This window comes from Phyllobates terribilis, unplaced genomic scaffold, assembly GCF_046119375.1.
Source record: "Phyllobates terribilis strain yellow unplaced genomic scaffold, ASM4611937v1 Scaffold_5__5_contigs__length_657084704, whole genome shotgun sequence".
Lineage (NCBI taxonomy): Eukaryota > Metazoa > Chordata > Amphibia > Anura > Dendrobatidae > Phyllobates > Phyllobates terribilis.
Window position 1 is genome coordinate 594,344,768 of NW_027362765.1, and position 20,009 is coordinate 594,364,776.

A 20,009-nucleotide genomic window follows, 5' to 3' on the forward strand; every position below is an offset into this window, starting at 1 on the left:
ATTTGCCCCACCTCTTGATCTCGTTGGCCCAGGCTATACGTCAGAACGTATTGCACCAGGGCTTGTTGGTGCTGCCACAGTCGCTGCAACATGTGCAGAGTTAAATACCACCATGTCGGCACATCGCATTTCAGCCGGTGAACTGGCAGGCCCAACGACTTCTGTAGAGATGTAAGTCGTTGAGCTGCGGGATGCGAATGGCGGAAGTGAGCACACAGCGACCGTGCCCTCTGCAGAAGGCCATCTAGTCCGGGATAGTGGGCTAAAAATTGCTGGACAACCAGGTTCAACACGTGAGCCATATAAGGCACGTGTGTGACATTGCCCCGGCGAAGGGCCGCACCCAGGTTTGCAGCATTGTCGCACACGGCCTTCCCTGGTTGCAGGTCCAGTGGAGACAACCATTCATGAAACTGGGTCTCCAGAGCTGACCACAATTTCTCAGCTGTGTGACTCACATTTCCCAGACATTTCAAAGTAAACATCGCCTGATGCCGTTGAGCCCTGCTGCCAGCATAGTAAGGAGGTGTGCAGGATTCCTTCTACGCAGTTAGAAAGCGGGTGGCATTACCAGACAGGCTTTGGGTGCAGGTGGAGGACTGAGAGGAGGTTGAGGAGGAAGAAGCAGTGGAGGAAATTCTAGATAAAGAGGATTGACGTACAACTCGTGGGGACGGCAAGACTTGGACAGCAGCCCCTTGTCCTGCTGTCACCATAGTTACCAGTGCCCAGTCAGCGACATGTAACGCCCCTGTCCATGCCTACTCGCCCAAGTGTCTGTGGTGAAATGCATCATGTCACACACAGAGTTTCTCAAAGAAGCGGTGATGTTGTGTGCGACATGCTGGTGGAGCGCAGGCACACCTTTCTTTGAGAAGTAGTGCCGACTGGGCATCTGGTACTGGGGCACTCCGACGGACATAAGGGCTCAAAAATCCTCTGTGTCCACCAGGCGGAAAGGCAGCATTTCTGTAGCCAACAGCTTGCAGATGGTGAAATTCAACCTCTTAGCTTTGTCATTGCTAGGAGGAAATGGTCTTTTACTTGTCCACATCTGAAGGACCGAAGGCTGGCTGTTGTGCTTAGACGGGGTTGAGCAGGGTGTCCCCGGCAAACTTGCCGGTCTGTGAGGAAGATGCAGGTGGAAAAGTTAGGTTGCCTTGATCCAAAGGTGGTGCTCTCGATGTCGGAGAGCGCTCAACACCAGCTTGTGTTTCCACTTCCAAATGAAATGATGACCTGCCAATCACACTGGCTGTTGTGGGTAAAGAGGTGGCAGGTCTGCGTCCAAAAACATGTGTGACTGCTGTCCCCCCAGTCACAGAGGATGAAGAGGCCACGGATGCACAAGATGGGGCAGACGGTGGTTGGCACGGCCCGCTAGGCCGCATTTGTAGCACAGTGATCTTCCCACTGCAACTTATGCTTCATATCCATGTGACGGTTCATGCATGAAGTACTCAAACAATGGATTTTTTGGCCTCTACTTAGCTTTTGGTGACAAATATTACAGATAACACGAGCTGGGTCATCCTTATCGATCTGAAAAAATACCCAGGCTATGCAAGGCTTAGAGCCCATGCGACCTGAAGAGCCACTACGACTTGTGGTCAGAGGCAGAGTTGTGGTTGAGGATGCAGTTGTTGACGTGCTTCCAGTACTCCGTCTCTGTCCAGGAAGGTGCAACCTAACCTCGTCGTCAATAGCATCTGTGATGCCCAGTTACGCTTGGTATCACAGATCCTAGAAAAGTACATTGATGGAATCCTCCACAAGAGGCCCCCATGAACTTTCACACATCTCCACCTTCCAACTCAGACCAGCAGAGGGAGCCCGTTAGGGATATAAATAGGGAAGGTGGAGCTAGGCAGTTCAGTTGCTCTGAAGAGTTCCTGCAGTAGAGAAGCCTAAGAGAGGTCAGTCTGCAGTGGAGCTCAGTCTAGTCTAGAGAACTCAGTTAATAGTTCAGCAGTGGAGCACGAGGCTCCTGATAGCTAGATTCAGGGAGCCCAGTTAGAGCTTAAGGTGTGCCGGCGCCATAAGATCGGTGAAGCGCGGCAAGTTGCTGTTAGTGTGTATAGCCTAGTGTAGGCCCGAGTAGGCCAAAGGCGAGTGGAGAGTTAGTACATAGGGGGCAGAGGAGCTTAACCAGCTCACCCCGAAGCATTAACCGGACACCGGATCCGAGCTTACCGGGATTTCTATGACCCAGTAAGGCATAACCGGAATCCCTGGAAAACTACAAGTCCCTGGATCGCTAAGGTGCTGATACGTAACAGAGCCAGGAGACGCTTAGGCCCCCCATACTGGGAACGTGAACTCCAAGACAAGGCCCTACCACAAGGTCAGCCAGCGCAGGACAAAATTAGGCCTAGCTCCAGGCAAGTCAGAAACTTACTACGCAGAGGCAAGAAACAGGAGGCCCTACACCCACTCATTGGGGAGGATCCTGATATGCACCCTTCACCCTACAGTGCTCCAGGATGTGCCTGAATTTCCACCAGTAAAAGGTACTGAAGTGACTACCGTGTCCATTCCCGTTCTTGCTCTGACCCAGCTGGGTCTCGCCTGTCCTGCATTCCCCCTGCATACGCTTTTCCGAGGCCTAGCTCCACCTGTGGGGAGCTATCCCATCGAGCTGCCTTATCACCTGCCTCAGTGGACTACTGCAGCGCTGGTGCTTCTCACCAGATACCACAGGTGGCGTCACGAACTCTTATAAAATTAACAATTATCCACCCTTTTAAAGACTGACCCCAGGGTACGGGCCCGAGAGCCGACCACCGCAACATCCCAAAGGACAGGCAAAGGCCCGGGTACCGAGTCATCCCCATCCCCTGGGCTAGTTACATCCTCCTCCACCTCCTCTGCTGACCTCATCGACTGGCTGACTGTGGGTTGACAGTAAGTGGGATCTCCAACCTCGTCATCATCACCCTGTGTGTTCTCACACCCGTCGTCCTCAGAGCCAACCTCTTCCTGCCCTGACCGAAAAGTCAAGTTGTCGCTCCAATCAGGTATTTCAGTCTCATCATCGTCTTCATCATTGTCTCCACCAACAGGAGTTACAGTTTGGAAACGAGGGTCTACATTATGCTCAGAACCTTCTTCATCTGGTCCTGGATCCGACTCATAAAGATTCTGGGCATCAGTGCAGATCATTTCCTCGTCTGGATTAACAGAAGCTCTGGAGCAGACCTCTGTTTCCCAGGCTATAGTATGAGTAAACAGCTGTGCAGACTCAACCATCTTTGTTACCCCATACTCAGACGGGCAGCTGGAGACTTGGGAGCTGTGAGGAAGCAAGTTCGATTGGGGTGACACCTCTGAGGACTGGAGTATTTGTGATGTTGAAGTTGAGGTGGAGGAGAGCCCACTTGAAGGAGCACTTGATATACGTTGAAGCACCTGCTGTTTTTGTGCCTCATCTGGAATTTGTAGTGATGGGCGTGTCCGTAAGAAAGGGATCGCGTCACATTGTCCACGAAAAGAAGTAGACATCTTAGTTTGGCTGGAAGATGGTCTTTCTTCTGCAGATGTTACTCCCCCCCACCGCTGGGGGGGCTCGACCCACCAGGGGACAGGCACCAGTATTGAGAGAGGGGGGCTGGCTGTCAGGGTCCACCGCAGCTCTGGCACAAACCCGGCGACACGGAGGTCGCACGGGCAGAAACGGACTGGCCTTGTCGGCTTCGCACTTTTTTGGTTTTAGAAGGGCATGACATGCCTATATCTGTGTCTCCCCCTCCTTTTACTCCTCCACCTCTTTTCTTTTCGCAAGACTATATGTACTTGTCACTTTTCCATGTGTTAGTTGTGTCTTCTGAGCAGTTTGTCAGCTTTCGGACGAACCGAACCGAACTCGAACACTACGGGGGTGGCTCAACACTACTTCTTAGTCTTGTCAGTAAGGGGTTTCACTATATCAGAGTAATTTTAGATGAATTTCCTGTAAACATTAGTAAAGCCCAGAAATCGTTGTAGAGCCTTCAGGTTCTTGGGACGTTGCCAGTCAAGAACTGCACAGATCTTCTCTGGATACATCCGAAAACCTGAAGATGACAACAAGTACCCCAAAAACTGCTCCTCCTGAACAGCAAAAACACATTTTTCTAGTTTGGCATAAAGTTTGTTATCCCTTAATATCTGGAGCACTTGCTTAACATGCCCCCGATAAGTCTCAAAATCAGGTGAATAAACCAAAATATCGTCCAGATAGACCACCACAAACCTCCCCTACAAAGGATGGAAAATATAATTTATGAAATGCTGGAATACTGCAGGTGCATTGGTCAAACCAAAAGGCATAACCAAACTCTTGAAATGTCCTTCCGGGGTATTGAACGCTATCTTCCATTCGTCCCCTTCTCTGATTCTAACCAGATTGTAGGCTCCCCTTAAATCCACCTTGGAGAATACCTTAGCTCCCACCACCTGGCTGAACAAGATTCTCCAGAACATAGCAAGGGATGATTTCACAATGAACTGACCCCACCCTCAGTTTTATATTATGTACAGTCTGAGTAAATGCTTTCTGTGCCAGTTGCGCTGAGTCGATGGCAAAGATGGGAATAGGTTCAGCTAAAGCACAGCAAGCAAGACCATGAGTTTTCACAAACTCAGCATCAACCATGCTGACTCCGGCTCCACTATCAACAAACACAATTTTTTTTTCCGTTTTGACCTCTCTAGTACCACCTCTGCTGTCAGGACAAAGAGGGAACTGCAGTTTGGCCACAAATGCACCCCTTGTTTATCCAACTCCAGACTACCGAGAGTTAATCGAGCCTCCTTTTGTTTAGAAATTGAAGGAAAGGTCCCAACACAGTGTCCCTTTTTCCCACAAAAAAAAACATACACCTTTTTTCTTATGAATCTCCGGGGAGATGTATGTTGTAGAGACACCCCCCTAACTGCATGGGTTCCTCCACCTCCCCCAGTACTGGTTCACCCCCAGACCACTCCCGTGGCAGAGGTACACAACCCCGACAAGAAGGCCCCGGAGAAGGTGGTCGCACCCGTCTATCCCAAAGGCGTCTATCAAGACGTATGGCCAAAGACATGGCAGCCTCCAAGGACTGAATGGGTTTCATATACAGCCAAAGCATCTTTCAACCTTTCAGTAAGCCACTCACAAAATTGACTTCTAAGGGCTAAGTCCTTCCATTTGGAATCCGGTGCCCCTCTGCGGAATTCTGAATTGTATGTTTCCACTGACCGAACCCTCTGCTGAAGGTGACGCAGCCTAGACTCAGCCAAGGCGACTCGATGAGGGCCAGAGCTCCGAAAAACCCCTACACGGATTGGAGACAAACAGCGTCCTTCGGTAACGAAAACGCCCATGACTGAGGATCGCCCTGCAATAGAGAGATCACAATACCAACCCGTTGCTCCTCATTACTGGAGAAGTAGGGACGAAGTTTAAAATACAATTTGCATGCCTCCTTAAATATAAAAAACTTGTCCCTACCTCCTGAAAATCTGTCCAGGAGGGCAACCTTGGGTTCAGGCTGGACAGGCCTACCAGCAGAGACCCCCATATTGGCAATCTGTAGCCACTGATGCTGCTGCTGTACCTCACTGCGGAGGTCATTCACCTCCAGAGACAGACGGCGGAACTGCTCTGTGAGCTCTGCAACTGAACCCATACCAAAGGAGAAAGGAAAAAAAAAGGTGCACACCTAAAAACACACAAAGAAAAAGCAAAAAACAAAATGTCAGTTCACTTTTATTTTTTCCTTTTCAAAACGTGCTTGGCCGGTTATAATGTCACTCCAGGTGTGGGAAAGACTAGTGCAACACAGAGGGAAAAGGGAAAGGGAGCCCAGGCACTAGGAAAATGGGGAAGTGGAGACCTCCTAGTCTGATCTGGTGTCAACCTGTTTCAACTACCGTCCCAATATTGCCTCTTTAGCAATCGCCTGACGCGTATCTTGCCCTACTCTCCCTGGCGTATGGCTACAGCTGGGGATGGAAGGAGATGAGCACTAGTCAAATTCCGCTAAACTCTATAGACAACAAGGGTGGACAAAACAGGGGAAATGGCTTAGCTTTAGATGAACTCCAAATAAGGACAAAGTACTGCTCCTGCTAAGCTTCACAAGTAGAAATGAGTATAACTGACGACTCCCTCTCAGACACAATAGGTATATATACACCCAGGCCAGAGAGCTAATTATCAAGAGAAAGGTAGCCGCTCGGTCCTAAAGACAGCCTCTTGTCTAAGAAGCTGTGTGCAATGCCAAACTTAGAGATCTCCTGCAAGGCGACTGTCCGTCACCTATGACACACCCGTGACACCCAGTGGCAAGATGTGGAAAGCTCATTGAGCTACTTGCAGCTGTAATTGCCTCAAAAGGAGGCTCTACAAAGTACTGACTTTAGAAGGGTGAATAGTTATGCACACTGAAGTTTTCAGTTATTTTGTCCTATTTGTTGTTTGCTTCACAATGATAAGATAACCAAATGTTCACAGTTGTAGATCCTGTATGTTCTTTACATGATCTGATGCAGACCCTTAAAAAATAAACAGTGAAATTCGAAGTTGTGAGGTAGCAAATCATGAACAATGCCAAGGGGGTGAATACTTTCGCAAACCACTGTATGTACCCAGTACAAAGTTAAAGCAATGTACTCTTTTTGGAAATTAATAATTTGATTTGACTTAATCGATATTTAACTAAGGGTCACTACCCAAACAGATGCCACATGGAATCCAAAGTGACTCCATCTGCCTCATTATAGTGAATAGATCTGCCACGGAATATCATTTTTGGAGATTTAGGAGGAATCCCGCAGTAGTGTAAGTGCTCTGAGGATAAATGTGAAATTAGACATAAAAGCGATCAAAAAATGTTCAGTACCCCAAAATGCTGCTAATAACAATTCATATGTAAAAAGTAATCCCCCATTCGGTTCCATTGTCTGTCAATGGAAAAATTCCAGAGCCATTGTGCTACCACTTTTCCGGTGGCACAAAGGTTCTGAAAAAGCAACATAGCTCCTCCCAAAAAAGTAGAGTGAAATCTGTGCTCCCAAATCCAAATGCCCCATCACTGCTGAGTCCCACAGTGTGCCAAAACCGCAGTTAGGATCTACATGATTGGCATTAATGCAGTGGGAAAAGCTCACTTAATTCATGGGGTACATTTTCTCAGAAGAAAAAGCTTGGCAGAATGTAATAGACGGTAAGCTTGCTTTTATTATAATTATCACTTTGCAATATCCACTGCATACTTTTTTTAAAAAATATTTGTGTGGCCAAAATAATTTACTGTAACCATAGATGAATTTATTGAGTTCTAATTTCCAAAATGGGGTCATTTTGGGGGCATTTCTGCTGTTGTGGCACAAAGAGAGATCTACAAATGACTTCCACAAACAATTCCAGCAAATTCTGCATTACAAAATTTAAGTAACATTCCTGTCTTCTGACCCTTGCTGAGAGCCTAAACATTAGTTTTTGATGGTTGGAATGTTGACAGAAGATGTGTAACAAATGAAGTAAATTTTCTCCTTCTGAAAATGACAAATTTAGGGCAAAAGCAGCTGGAAAATACATAAATTTGTACTTTTTTCATTTTCTATGCTCACCACACCCCTTGATAAATTTCTTGAGGGGTCTAGTTTTCAAAATGCTGTCACTTTTGTGTGGAGTCTCCTGTTTTGGCACTTCTGGGGCACTGCAAATTCTACATGGTGTACATATCATACTTCCAACCAAAACTTGTGCTTTGAAAATCAAATAGCGCTTTCGGCTTTCACTTAGTTTTGCCTTGTGACCAAAGAGACGTTCTTCACCATATACAGTGCCTTGAAAAAACATTCATAGCCTGTGAACTTTTCCACGCTACACCCCCACACCTACATTTATTTTATTGGGATTTTATGTGACATACAAACACAAAGTAGCAAGTATTTGTTAAGTGAAAAGTAAATGATACATTATTTTCTAAATAGTTTAAAAATATACATCTGAAAATTAAATAATTTGAGGGTTTTTTAAGTACTTTCATTTCAATATCACTTCAAAACTGAACAGGTCCATAAAAGTAGGATTTGAAAACAAATTAATAATTGCTGATAAATTGTAACCCCTCCAACACAGTAACAAAATAAAAGGAAGTTTGAAAAATTATGCAAATGTAAAATAGTCATATGTGAAGTGTTGCTTATTAACTAGTTTGTGTAGTATGACTGTCCGGTTTAAGTTTACAAAGTTTGAAAATTGTGCTTTTCTTTTTACATTTTTGTCAAATTTCAGATATTTAATAATAATGCAAAATTTATCACCCTAAACATATTAGCATTATGAAGTATAATACATCGCAAAAAACAGTCTCCAAATCACTGGGATATGTTGAGGCATTCCAGATTTTTTATCACATAAAGTGACACAGGTCAGATTTTAAAAATGAGTCTTTGTAAGGTCAAAATTGTTTCCATCGCTAAGAGGTTAAATAGTCAACTAGCCGACCATGTGAAAATATTTTCCGAAACATGGCCATCAAAGCGCTGGTGCAGTTTTCCATTTTCAATCTCCATTTTCCCACTTTGAGCATGTGCACACTTAGTGTTATTACTGAGCAGAAACTCTCCAAATCCTTCTTAAAAACTATAAACTCTTCATAAACTTGGAGTGTCCTCCCCTTGCTTGCGTGGGTTTCCTCCGGGTACTCCGGTTTCCTCCCCCATTCCAAAGACATACTAATAGCGAACTTAGATTGTGAGCCCCAATGGGGACAGTGCCCATAATGTCTGTAAAGCGCTGTGGAATTAATGGCGCTATATAAGTGAGTAAAATAAATAAATTAAATAAATAGGACCCAATTCATCAAGTGTTGATGAGAGGGTGTGGGGGAGTCAGATGGTCCTGATTCATGAAGAGGTGCACGCCTCCTCAGGAATTTGGAGCATCTGACAAGTAGACCTAGGAGCGCCAAGCCATAAATCTCACTCCAGTCAGGGAGTGGAAGGAGATTCTGGCATAGGGAACGCCAAAGCCCATCATGAATTATACAAGCTGTGATGCCACGACCCCAATGTGCCCCCATCCAACCAGCTTTGCCTATTTTGGTAGAGTTATGAGAAACTAGTGTGAAAACGACAAAAGTCACACAAATTTAGCTAAAACTGCAATAAAATTTTGCGACTGTTTAAGGCTTTAAAGACACTTTTGGGGAATAAACACTTTGATGAATCGAGGCCTGTGTGTGCACATGCTATTATACTGTAGAAGTAAGAGAGGGAGGATCCCTATTCAGTATTCTTATATTTTGACCAGAGTAACCAGTCATAATAATGGGTACTAATCACAATAAATAAAGAAAGAGTCCAGTCCTGCATTTCATAGTAAACCTGTTAATTAGAATGGGCACTGTGCAATTCTTAAATTTAGTGGTGCTGTAGACAGCTCAAACATTCATTGCCAGATTTCCATACCGATAACATAATTATGGTCTAAACAATTGAATTATTCATATTCTTGAATTTTGCTTATTGTCAAGTGACTAATTAGATACATTGATATTGTCCAGAGGAAGGGATTTCTAAAGGGGCTTTCCAACAATAAACAATTGATTATCTATCTGTAGGACCACATCTTGCACCCCCACCAATCAGCTGAACTCTGGCCCAGCGTTTAAAATATATCAGCAATGTATGGAGCAAACAGCAGCACCCTGCATTGTTTATTGTCTGCTGTCATCTACCGCACCTCATATCTTATTCACGTGATAAGTCATCAATTGTTGATAGGTGATAGGTTACATGATAGATCATCAATTCCTGGACGGACCCTTTAAGTCATAGAAACCATTGTGTATCACTTTAAACTTGCTAAACCTTGGTATGGCTGGTAACAATCTATCTTGACCTAGGTTTAAAGTAGGTTTTTTCTATTTCTACTGAGAGAAACATAATATAGGGTAAGAGAGCCAGATTCCAGGGATGTGTCACTTATTAGGCTGTGTGCTGTAGTTTTGTAGTTTCAATATAATCAGCGTTTTATCTAGACTGCAGCTGATTATCACTAGATGACTAGGTCATATGTGCAGGCCGGTCCAGCTAATCCGTGTAACCTCACCCCCCACAACAGATTGGTAGTTTGCTGACAATTCACGGTATACACAGGAAGTTGCCATTCTGTGGTGTTCGTGTGGTTACACAGGACTCAACATTCTCCTCCCTGCTATATCTACAACAGAAAAAACAGGAATTCAATCAAAGCTACATCAACCAGTGCAGTAAGTGATACATCTCTGGAATCAGGTTCTCAGCCTCAACATCATGGTGCTCTCATATTACCTAGCAAAAACCTGGTGAGAGATTCCCTTTAAATGATTATTCCTATTGTATAATAGTAATGAAAAGGTCTTAACAAAGCAGACATACATGTCACACCTTGATTTTTCTTAGGACCTCCTGGAGAGCCAGGGACTCCAGGAATAAGAGGTAGCTTCGGACCACCAGGAAAAGAAGGACCTAGAGGAAATACTGGATTGATCGGTAGGTATCTTAATCTCTCAAATCATTTCCCATATTTACACTGATATAAAAATGCTCTAATTACTATTATATTTTATATTAAAAATAACTTGACTCTATGATTCTGACTAGGATTACCTGGGCATAAAGGTGAAAAGGGAGCTATTGGAGCACAAGGTATGTATAGCTGTTTTAGTAATTTATCGTATTTTTCGATTTATAAGATGCACCTGATTATAAGACGCACCTAGGTTATAGGGAAGAAAAGAAAAAAAAAGCATTTTCAACAAATACTGTGCTAAAACATTTAAGAAAATAACAAAATATTATTTTAACAATGTACTGTATACATGAGTGTATTCTTAAGGATGACGGAGGTGGTAGTCACATTTACAATAAATATTACAGTCCCTCCCTGGAGTGTCTATACTAAATATGACTACAATCACCATCATACTTCAGAATACACCCATTGGTACTGTATTTTCTGAAGGATGATGGGCGTTGTAGTTATATTGCACCTCCCCTTCAGTATCTCTGCTCACCTTGTTTATAAAGTCATAGATTATTAAGGCCGACAGGATCCTTTATACAAGGGACACAATTTTGTCAGGGATAGATCACCGATTGGTGGAGGCAGCTCAGCAGCAGTTCCCTCCACCAATCAGTATCCAGACATGCTGAGGGGGAGGAGAATCGCTCTCCTCTGCCTTAAAGGAGATCCCCGGCTGCACTAAATGGAGGATTAAAAGTGGCTCTGTGACTGCCCGCCATTCCTGCCGCCACGATCCACAACTCACTGCCACGATCCAAAGCCCTCCGCTCACACAGCCACGATTCGCAGCCGTCCACTCCTGCTGCCATGTTTAACCTCACACCACTCCATCCACCATGATTCACCTCCCGTCGCTTCACATGACTGCCTGTCGTACAGCCTGTCCGCCGCCAGCTTCCCCTGGGCCGCGGTGAGTGATAATGCAGTTTCCTCTTTTCTGTAAATGTGTGTGTTCTCTTTATAAGATGCACTGAGTTTTTCTTCTCACTTTGAGGTGAAAATAAGTGCGTCTTATAATGCGAAAAAATACGATAATTATAATTCAGTCAGCATAATGACACAGTGTAGAGAGGTAAACATATAATTAGAAACTTTAGTGACTTTTTCCAACCAAAAACATTTATTATTTGTCCATAAGATACTGTCTTTTAGGAGCCGCACATTTCCTACTTCACGGTAGTATCATGCATGCCATAACTGAAGTCTGCAGCTGACTATGTGCCCATAGATCAAGGGTCAAGAGTTAGAAATGGACAAGTGTATTCAAGTTGAATTTAATTCTACTTGAATATTACAAAATCTGTATTCTCCAGATTGCGCATTTTTTTTGTAAATAGCTTGGTGAGAATTCGGAAGGCCAGTTGGCTGCCATTTTACTAAATGATAGAGGTCACAGCACACAATAAAACATCATGATTTTACAAACTTACCACACACATATGCAGAGACATCCCATTCACTCGGAAATCCAAGCTTAGGATAAAAAGTCCTGGGGTTTCAGCAGCAAGAAGAGAAACCAAGGATCGGATGGGGAACATGGAGCAATAGGGATGGCCGGAGAGATGAGCGATGAGGTATTGGTTGTTTTTTTCTACATCTTATGTTTATTATGATCTGATTTCTGGAGAGACCCCAGTGCATAAAAAGGGACATTCAATCTACAGAGTATAATTTTGCTGAAAAATCCAAGCAATTTGGCAAATTTGAATCTTTGCAAATTTGAGCATCTCTAGCAGGGGACAAAACAGCACAATATAAAAATAATGCAGTTCTTATCGCGGTCTAAAAAATAAAGTTTTTAACCTGCGGTAGGCAAACCTTCTAGGCTGTGCAAAAGAAACATTGGGATCTACGGGGTAACCATTTCTCCTTGTGGAGAGTGACAAGCCAGGCCTGCCATGTCAGAGTGAGGAGACTTATACGCCATGCATGCTCCTCTGGGAAACTGAATATTCAAATTGCATCTTCACAGAGGAAGAGGGCTAGAACTCTAGTGCCATCTTTTAGAAGTAGCAATCCTAAAAATCAATATCTGTTATGTTCTGCTACCAGAGCTAAGGAAAGAGAGGAGATCTGTCCCTACGATAGAACTCAGCTTAATCCCTACGATGTAACAGGGGACCTGATCCTGCGATCAGACCTGCTAAAGTCCTAAGCTAGTCTGTACGGAGACCTATAGATGTGGGGAAGGAATCCCTACAAGTACTAAGGACTGGGAGGAAAATGGGACACCTCCTAACAGAAATAGTAGCAGACAGACGAACAAACAAAATATATAGAACATAGAGGTCCGTAGACCAAGCAAACTAACAGAGTTAGATACAGAGCACAGGCTAGCTAGAAAGTAGTTAAACAATGAAGTCCAGCAAAGCCAGAAGGGCGGAGCAGGATTAAATAGGCCAACAAGGTCATGTGACCAGCAAAGGAAAAAAAACTAAGAACAAGGTTCTAACAGTACCCCCCCTTCTAAGAGGATCCTCCGGATCCCCTAGGACCAGGCTTATCAGGAAATCTCCTGTGAAATGCCCTGATAAGTCTGGACGCGGAAACATCATCCGACCTCACCCAAGAGTTATCCTCGGGTCCGAAACCTTTCCAGGCCACAAGATACTGCAAACTACCTCTATACTGTCTAGAGTTAAGGATGCGAGAAATTTCATATTCCCCGTCCTCCACCACCGGAGGAACAGAGGCAGAGGCGTCACAATCCGATACAACAGCTTTTTTCAACAGAGAGACATGAAATACCGGATTAATTCTCCAGGAGGTAGGAACCGCCAACCTAACAGCAGATTGGTTGACAACCTGAAGCACCTTAAAGGGCCCTACAAACTTGGGACCCAATTTCTTAGAAGGAATCCTCAACCGCAGATTCCTAGAGGACAACCAAACCATGTCACCAACAGCGAACAAAACCTCCTGTCGTTTCCTATCAAAGTAGTCTTTAGATTTTCTGTTGGCCTCCTGAAGATTACCACGCACATCCGTCCAAACTCTCTCCAAATCACCGGAAAAATTCTCCTCCTCAGGCACGGCAGATCCCAACTTGGAGAACGACCCAAACGACGGATGTCTCCCAGAACAACAAAAAAAAGGCGAACAACCAGCAGAAGAAGATGTATGATTGTTCAGAGCAAATTCAGCAAGTGGCAGAAACTCAGACCACCCCTCTTGATTGTCTGCCACAAAACAACGCAAGAACTGCTCAACATCCTGGTTTTTCCTTTCTGTCTGGCCATTAGATTCAGGATGATATCCGGACGAGAACGACAAATGAACTCCCAACCTGTCACAAAAGGCACGCCAAAAACGAGCCACGAACTGAGGACCTCTATCAGAAACAATGTCAGTAGGAACGCCATGAAGTCTGACAATTTCCTTGACAAAGGCCTTAGCGAGAGTTTTAGCGCAGGGCAGTTTGACGAAGGGAACCAAGTGACACATCTTGCTAAAACGGTCCACGACCACCCAGATGACAGTAAAACCCTCAGAGGGGGGAAGGTCAGTTATAAAGTCCATAGCCAAATGTGTCCAAGGAGCACTGGGAACCTCCAAAGGACAAAGCAACCCCGCAGCAGGAGTATGTGAGGACTTAGATCTAGCACAAATAGTACATTGGCGCACCCACTTAATGACTTCCTTCTGCCATCCAGGCCACCAAAAACTGCGACCCACCAGTCTCTTGGTCTCAGAGATTCCGGGATGACCTGCCAACCGAGATTCGTGACACTCAACAAACAAATCTCTCCTAAAGGTCCCAGGCACAAACAACCTCCCATGAGGAGTGTTAGATGGGGCATTCTCCTGTGCTTTAAGAATCTCATCTTCCAAAACGGAGTCCAAAGCAGCTATCACAACACCTTCTTGTAAAATGTTCTCCTCTTTCTCAGCACCGACTATGGGAGAAAAACTGCGAGACAAGGCATCCGCCTTAACATTCTTAGTACCAGGGATGTAAGTAACGGAGAAATTAAACCGCGAGAAAAACAGTGCCCACTTAGCCTGACGGGCATTCAGGCGCTTGGCAGCATCAAGATATATCAGATTTTTATGATCCGTAAGAACCTGAACGGGAAATTCCGCACCTTCCAAGAAGTGGCGCCAGTGTTCAAATGCGAGTTTAATAGCCAATAATTCCCGATAACCAATATCGTAATTCAGTTCAGTCTCCGAAAATTTTTTTGAAAAAAAGGCACAGGGATGTAATCCATCCCCGTTATCCTGAGACAATACTGCGCCAACCCCCACAGAGGAAGCATCAACCTCAACCAAAAACGGCTTAGTCACATCAGGCTGCATAAGGATGGGAGCAGAGGTGAACCTCTCCTTGAGATACACAAAAGCTTCAATGGCCTCAGAAGACCACTGAACCACATCAGCACCTTTCCTGGTGAGATCGATCAGAGGTTTGACAATAATAGAAAAAATTTTTATGAATTTTCTGTAATAATTGGCGAAACCCAAAAACCTCTGTATCGATTTCAAACCAATAGGCCTAGGCCATTCCTGTACAGCTTGAACTTTAACCGGGTCCATCTCAAAACCTTCACTGGAGATAATGTAGCCCAAAACACTAATTCTCTGTACAGCGAACTCACATTTCTCCAGCTTAGCAAAAAGCGAATTGTCCATTAACAACTGTAATACCTCACGTACGCTCCGCCAATGAGACTCCAGATCCGGCGAATAAATCAAAATGTCATCCAAATACACAACCACATTTTTGCCGATCAAAGGTCTAAGGATGTCATTAATAAGATTCTGAAAAAATGCAGAAGCATTAGTAAGACCAAAAGGCATAACCAGATTCTCAAAATGACCCACAGGAGTGTTAAAAGCAGTCTTCCATTCGTCACCCTCCTTCATGCGCAACAGATTGTATGCCCCTTTAAGGTCAATTTTAGAGAACCACTTGGCCCCCATTAACTGGTTAAACAGATCAGGAATCAATGGCAGTGGGTAAGGATTGCGTACAGTAATTTTGTTAATCTCACGAAAATCCAGACAAGGACGTAAACCGCCGTCCTTTTTTTTTACAAAAAAAAATCCAACCGCCACAGGAGACTTAGAGGGCCTAATGTGACCGACGGCCAAACTTGTCTGTATGTATTCCTCCAAAGCCTTTCTCTCAGGAATAGTAAGGTTAAATAAACGACTTTTAGGAAGAGTCGCTCCAGGGACAAATTCAATAGAACAATCTATGGGGAGGCAAAACCTGCGATTCCTTCTCAGAAAAAACTCTCCAAAAATCCTGAATAGGAACAGGCAATTCTCCCCTATCCAAAGCTGCAATACGCCCGTTACAACACTTGTCATAACATTTATGGCTCCAGGATTTAATTTCACTGGTAGACCAATCCAGTACAGGATTGTGAAATTTTAACCAGGGCAATCCCAATATTACTGGAGAAGGCAAGTTATTCAACACTACCAAATCCAATTTCTCATGGTGAACACCATTAATAGTGAGAGGAAATTCACAGACCTTGAGAGTAATATTCTTCAAAGGGGAACCATCCACAGAGACCACAGCAATGGGGGATGATAAAGGTTCGGGTTTTAAATTGAGTCTTTCCAAGAATCCCCCATCAATTACATTCAGAGTAGACCCACAATCAACAAACACCCGAAATTCCATTAATTTTTCCTGAGCAATCGTGGAAGCAGCTAAAAATACACCCTTGGAATTTAAACAGGCAATACGGGCATGACTGACCATTTTTTTTTCTTTCTTGATACGAAGCTCACAGTCTTTAATCAAATGACCAGATTTTCCGCAATAGAAACACAAGACTTCAGAAAATCTGCGATCTTTTTCTTGAGAGCGAGGTGCCATCGCTCCAATCTCCATCGATTCACCACTGTTAGTACACACATTCTCATAACCAGAAACTGACATAGCAGAGGATTTGCTCTCATTAACCCTTGCACGCAGTCTCCTATCCACCCGTATAGCTAATTGCATAGCCTGTTGCAAATCTTCAGGTGTAGGATAAGCAATTAGCAGGTCTTTAACCCTTTCACTGAGCCCAGCAAGAAATAGACTTTTCAGAGCAGAATCGTTCCACCCTGTTTGAGTAGACCATCGACGGAAATGAGTACAATATTTTTCCACATTACCTGATCCCTGTCTCAAACGTCTTAACTCAGTCTCAGCTGATGCGACACGGTCAGGATCATCATATAATAGCCCCAAAGCAGAAAAAAAACTATCCACTGATCTGAAGCATGTATCACTAGGTTGCAAAGAAAAGGCCCACTCCTGAGGCTCCTTGCGCAAAAGTGACATTATAAACCCTATGCGCTGGGAATCATCCCCAGAGGACTTGGGTCTCAAACGAAAATACAATAAGCAAGCATTTTTAAATGAAAAAAATTCTCGGTGTTCACCAAAAAATAAATCCGGCAAACGTACCTTAGGCTCCAAGAAATGTGCTCCAGGACAGTTACTCACGTGCTGACGGAGCTCAGTCACCTCCAAAGAGAGTCCCTGCAGGTGTTTAGCCAAATCCTGAACCGACACCATGATGGAACAGAAAAAAAAATCTTTCCTTAGAGCATTTGCTGGGCTGGACTTACTGTTATGTTCTGCTACCAGAGCTAAGGAAAGAGAGGAGATCTGTCCCTACGATAGAACTCAGCTTAATCCCTACGATGTAACAGGGGACCTGATCCTGCGATCAGACCTGCTAAAGTCCTAAGCTAGTCTGTACGGAGACCTATAGATGTGGGGAAGGAATCCCTACAAGTACTAAGGACTGGGAGGAAAATGGGACACCTCCTAACAGAAATAGTAGCAGACAGACGAACAAACAAAATATATAGAACATAGAGGTCCGTAGACCAAGCAAACTAACAGAGTTAGATACAGAGCACAGGCTAGCTAGAAAGTAGTTAAACAATGAAGTCCAGCAAAGCCAGAAGGGCGGAGCAGGATTAAATAGGCCAACAAGGTCATGTGACCAGCAAAGGAAAAAAAACTAAGAACAAGGTTCTAACAATATCGACTTTAATTTCCCAGAGGCGCATGCATGGAGTATAAGTCTCCTCATTCTGACATACCAGGCCTTGCTTGTCACTCTCCACAAGGAGAAACGTCACATCATGACTTTATTGCAGCATTCCATCCTGAATATTTATAATAGCTTCATCAAATCTTGACTAGCAGAAAAAGAGCTACTCTAGAGCAGAGGTCCCCAACCGCCGGTCCGCAGACCAGGACCGGGCCGTTGGGGTTTTTCAGCCGGTCCACAGCGCCGCTGACAGTTGTAGAGGATCAGCAAGGAGAAAGCCAGCATGTGATCAGTAGCCTATAAGAAAAGAGGAGGAGGGACTGGCAGTGAATAGATAATTAGCCATGCGGCCCTACTCACAGAATGTGCTCAGGCAGGAGCAGGGACAAGCAGGTCATGTGTGTCCAGCGCTCCTTCCCCTCCTGCTAGCTGCGAGTTGGAGTGGGAGGGGCTCTGGATGCTAATGGGCAGCTAGATATGACGTCAGGTGTCCCACCCTTATGACTCCTGTAGCTGTGTTCTGGTGTCGTGCGGCCCAGCAGCAGATTTTCTGGTTAAAGTGAAAAAAGCAAATAACAGTGAAAATTCATAGCAGCAGTGGCTGTGTCCAGTAGCATCAGTAGTGGTCATCATCATCAGATGGGACCTAGATGTGACCGTCTTGTTGCAGGAAAACAAGCCCAGTGCTCCCACTGATCCAGGGAAACAAGCCTGGTGCTCCCACTCATTCTGAACCTATCGTAAGTTGAATCACATTCTCATTATAAATGTCATAATTATATGATAAGTATGCACTAAGCTCCACCCCTCCATAACCCCACCCACATATGACCAAAGCCCCGCCCCCACCCCCACCGGGCCATTGAAAACTGGTCTTGCTTAAAGCCGGTCCCTGGTGCAAAAAAGTTTGCCGACCACTGCTCTAGAGTACTGTATTTATGCATGTCTGCATGTGTTTGTGTCTGTTTGCTGTGTTTACAGCACATAGACTTGTAAATACAGGTATGCAAGTTTGTATATCTGAAGATATTTCTCTACATTACAGACTTATTCACAAAAAAGCTTTTTCAGGCTTTTTTGTGCAGTTGTTTGCAAAATAGCTTTTGTTAAAAGGGGTGGTCTGAAGTCCAAATTCATTTTCATCCTAAATCCATGTTTATTTAATGCCATAGTCTAAACTATTTTCTAAAATATTTGAATTCAAAAATTCCCTATCCTTCCCTATCTACACGATCTAACTGCTTTGCTTTTTTTTCCACTTACTTTTTGATGATGCTTCATTTGAGAATCCCAGTTAAGGGACTAACCCAGCCTCTGAAATGAGAGTCACTAATGGCTCTTCGTTTCCAGGAGGGGGCAGGGGCTGCAGCACTGACTGAGTGACGCCAGTCAAGGTTCCTCACCTAGGTGGCACCGGTTGACAGGACGGGAGCAGGTTGGGGCGGCACGGTTCTCAGACATGTGCGCCAGCGACAGGACGTCGCAGAAGCCCCACATGTTTCAGATCAGAGATTCATGGTCGGGTTGGTGACCAGGAAGGACGTGCGAGACGGGCCGTTACCTCTGACAGGGACATATGGTACCGGGCATGGATAGAGGGAAAGGCAATAGTCAGAAAGGGACCAGCAGATGCCAGACGGCATCTCGCAAGCATATAGAGAGAGACAGGGAAAATGGACAGCGAGCTGTGATAGCAACAGAGTATTATTTTAAAATACCAGCTCCTGAACTCTAGTATATTCTGATAATATATTCTGTTATGTGATTTCCTGCTTATTTTACTGTCAAACATTGTAAAGAAATTACCATATAATATGTGTTTTATAAATAACATTAGTTGTTAATTAGAGATGAGCGTTGTTCTACTCGAACTGTTCGCCAATCTCAAATTCGAGCTGTTTTGGGCGGTGTTCGAGCCGTTCGGCGAACACGAACAATTTGAGAAAAATTCGGCTGTTCGAGGTTATGTTCGATAACTGTTCGTGCACCAAAATCATAACTGGATTTTTTCTCAGTAATGATGAAAATTAATGTTAATACGCAGTTTGAGTGTACAGCGGGGTGGGGGGAGGGGCAGGGGATGGATCTCTGCAGGAACAATGAAGATCTCCATTTTTTTTTCTCTTTCCCGCATTTGCAGTGGGGAGGTGCAATCTGTCAGCCTATCAGCAGCGCACACACGGAGCGAAGTGCTTTTTTTCACACAAGCAAGGGCATGTGTCATTGGCAGTGTATGTCACATGTCCTTGCCCTATAAGACCAAGCCATTTTCCCCGTCGCCACCATTTTCTCACTGCTGCAGCTGCGTGTTAGACGGCACCGCTGTTGCTGTGTGCGCTATACCTTGTTAATTTCAAGCCAATTTTCGCACAAATATACAGATAGCTTGGGAGTAGGGAATAGTTGTGATTGCAGTCCTTTTAAGGACTAGGTTACAGCATTTCCTACGACTTTTA

At 44.5% G+C, this 20,009-nt stretch overlaps 1 protein-coding gene across 2 annotated transcripts in view; it reads left to right on the forward strand.

Moving 5' to 3' along the window:
* The window catches only part of LOC141273719 (pulmonary surfactant-associated protein D-like), a 143,450-nt gene that overhangs the window by 18,405 nt on the left and 105,036 nt on the right, over window positions 1-20,009 (forward strand). For both annotated transcript variants that reach the window (XM_073685992.1, XM_073685993.1), the window contains 2 exons: window positions 10,417-10,506; window positions 10,618-10,662. In XM_073685992.1, the coding sequence (XP_073542093.1) occupies window positions 10,417-10,506; window positions 10,618-10,662 (135 nt within the window). The remainder of the gene's footprint in view (window positions 1-10,416; window positions 10,507-10,617; window positions 10,663-20,009) is intronic.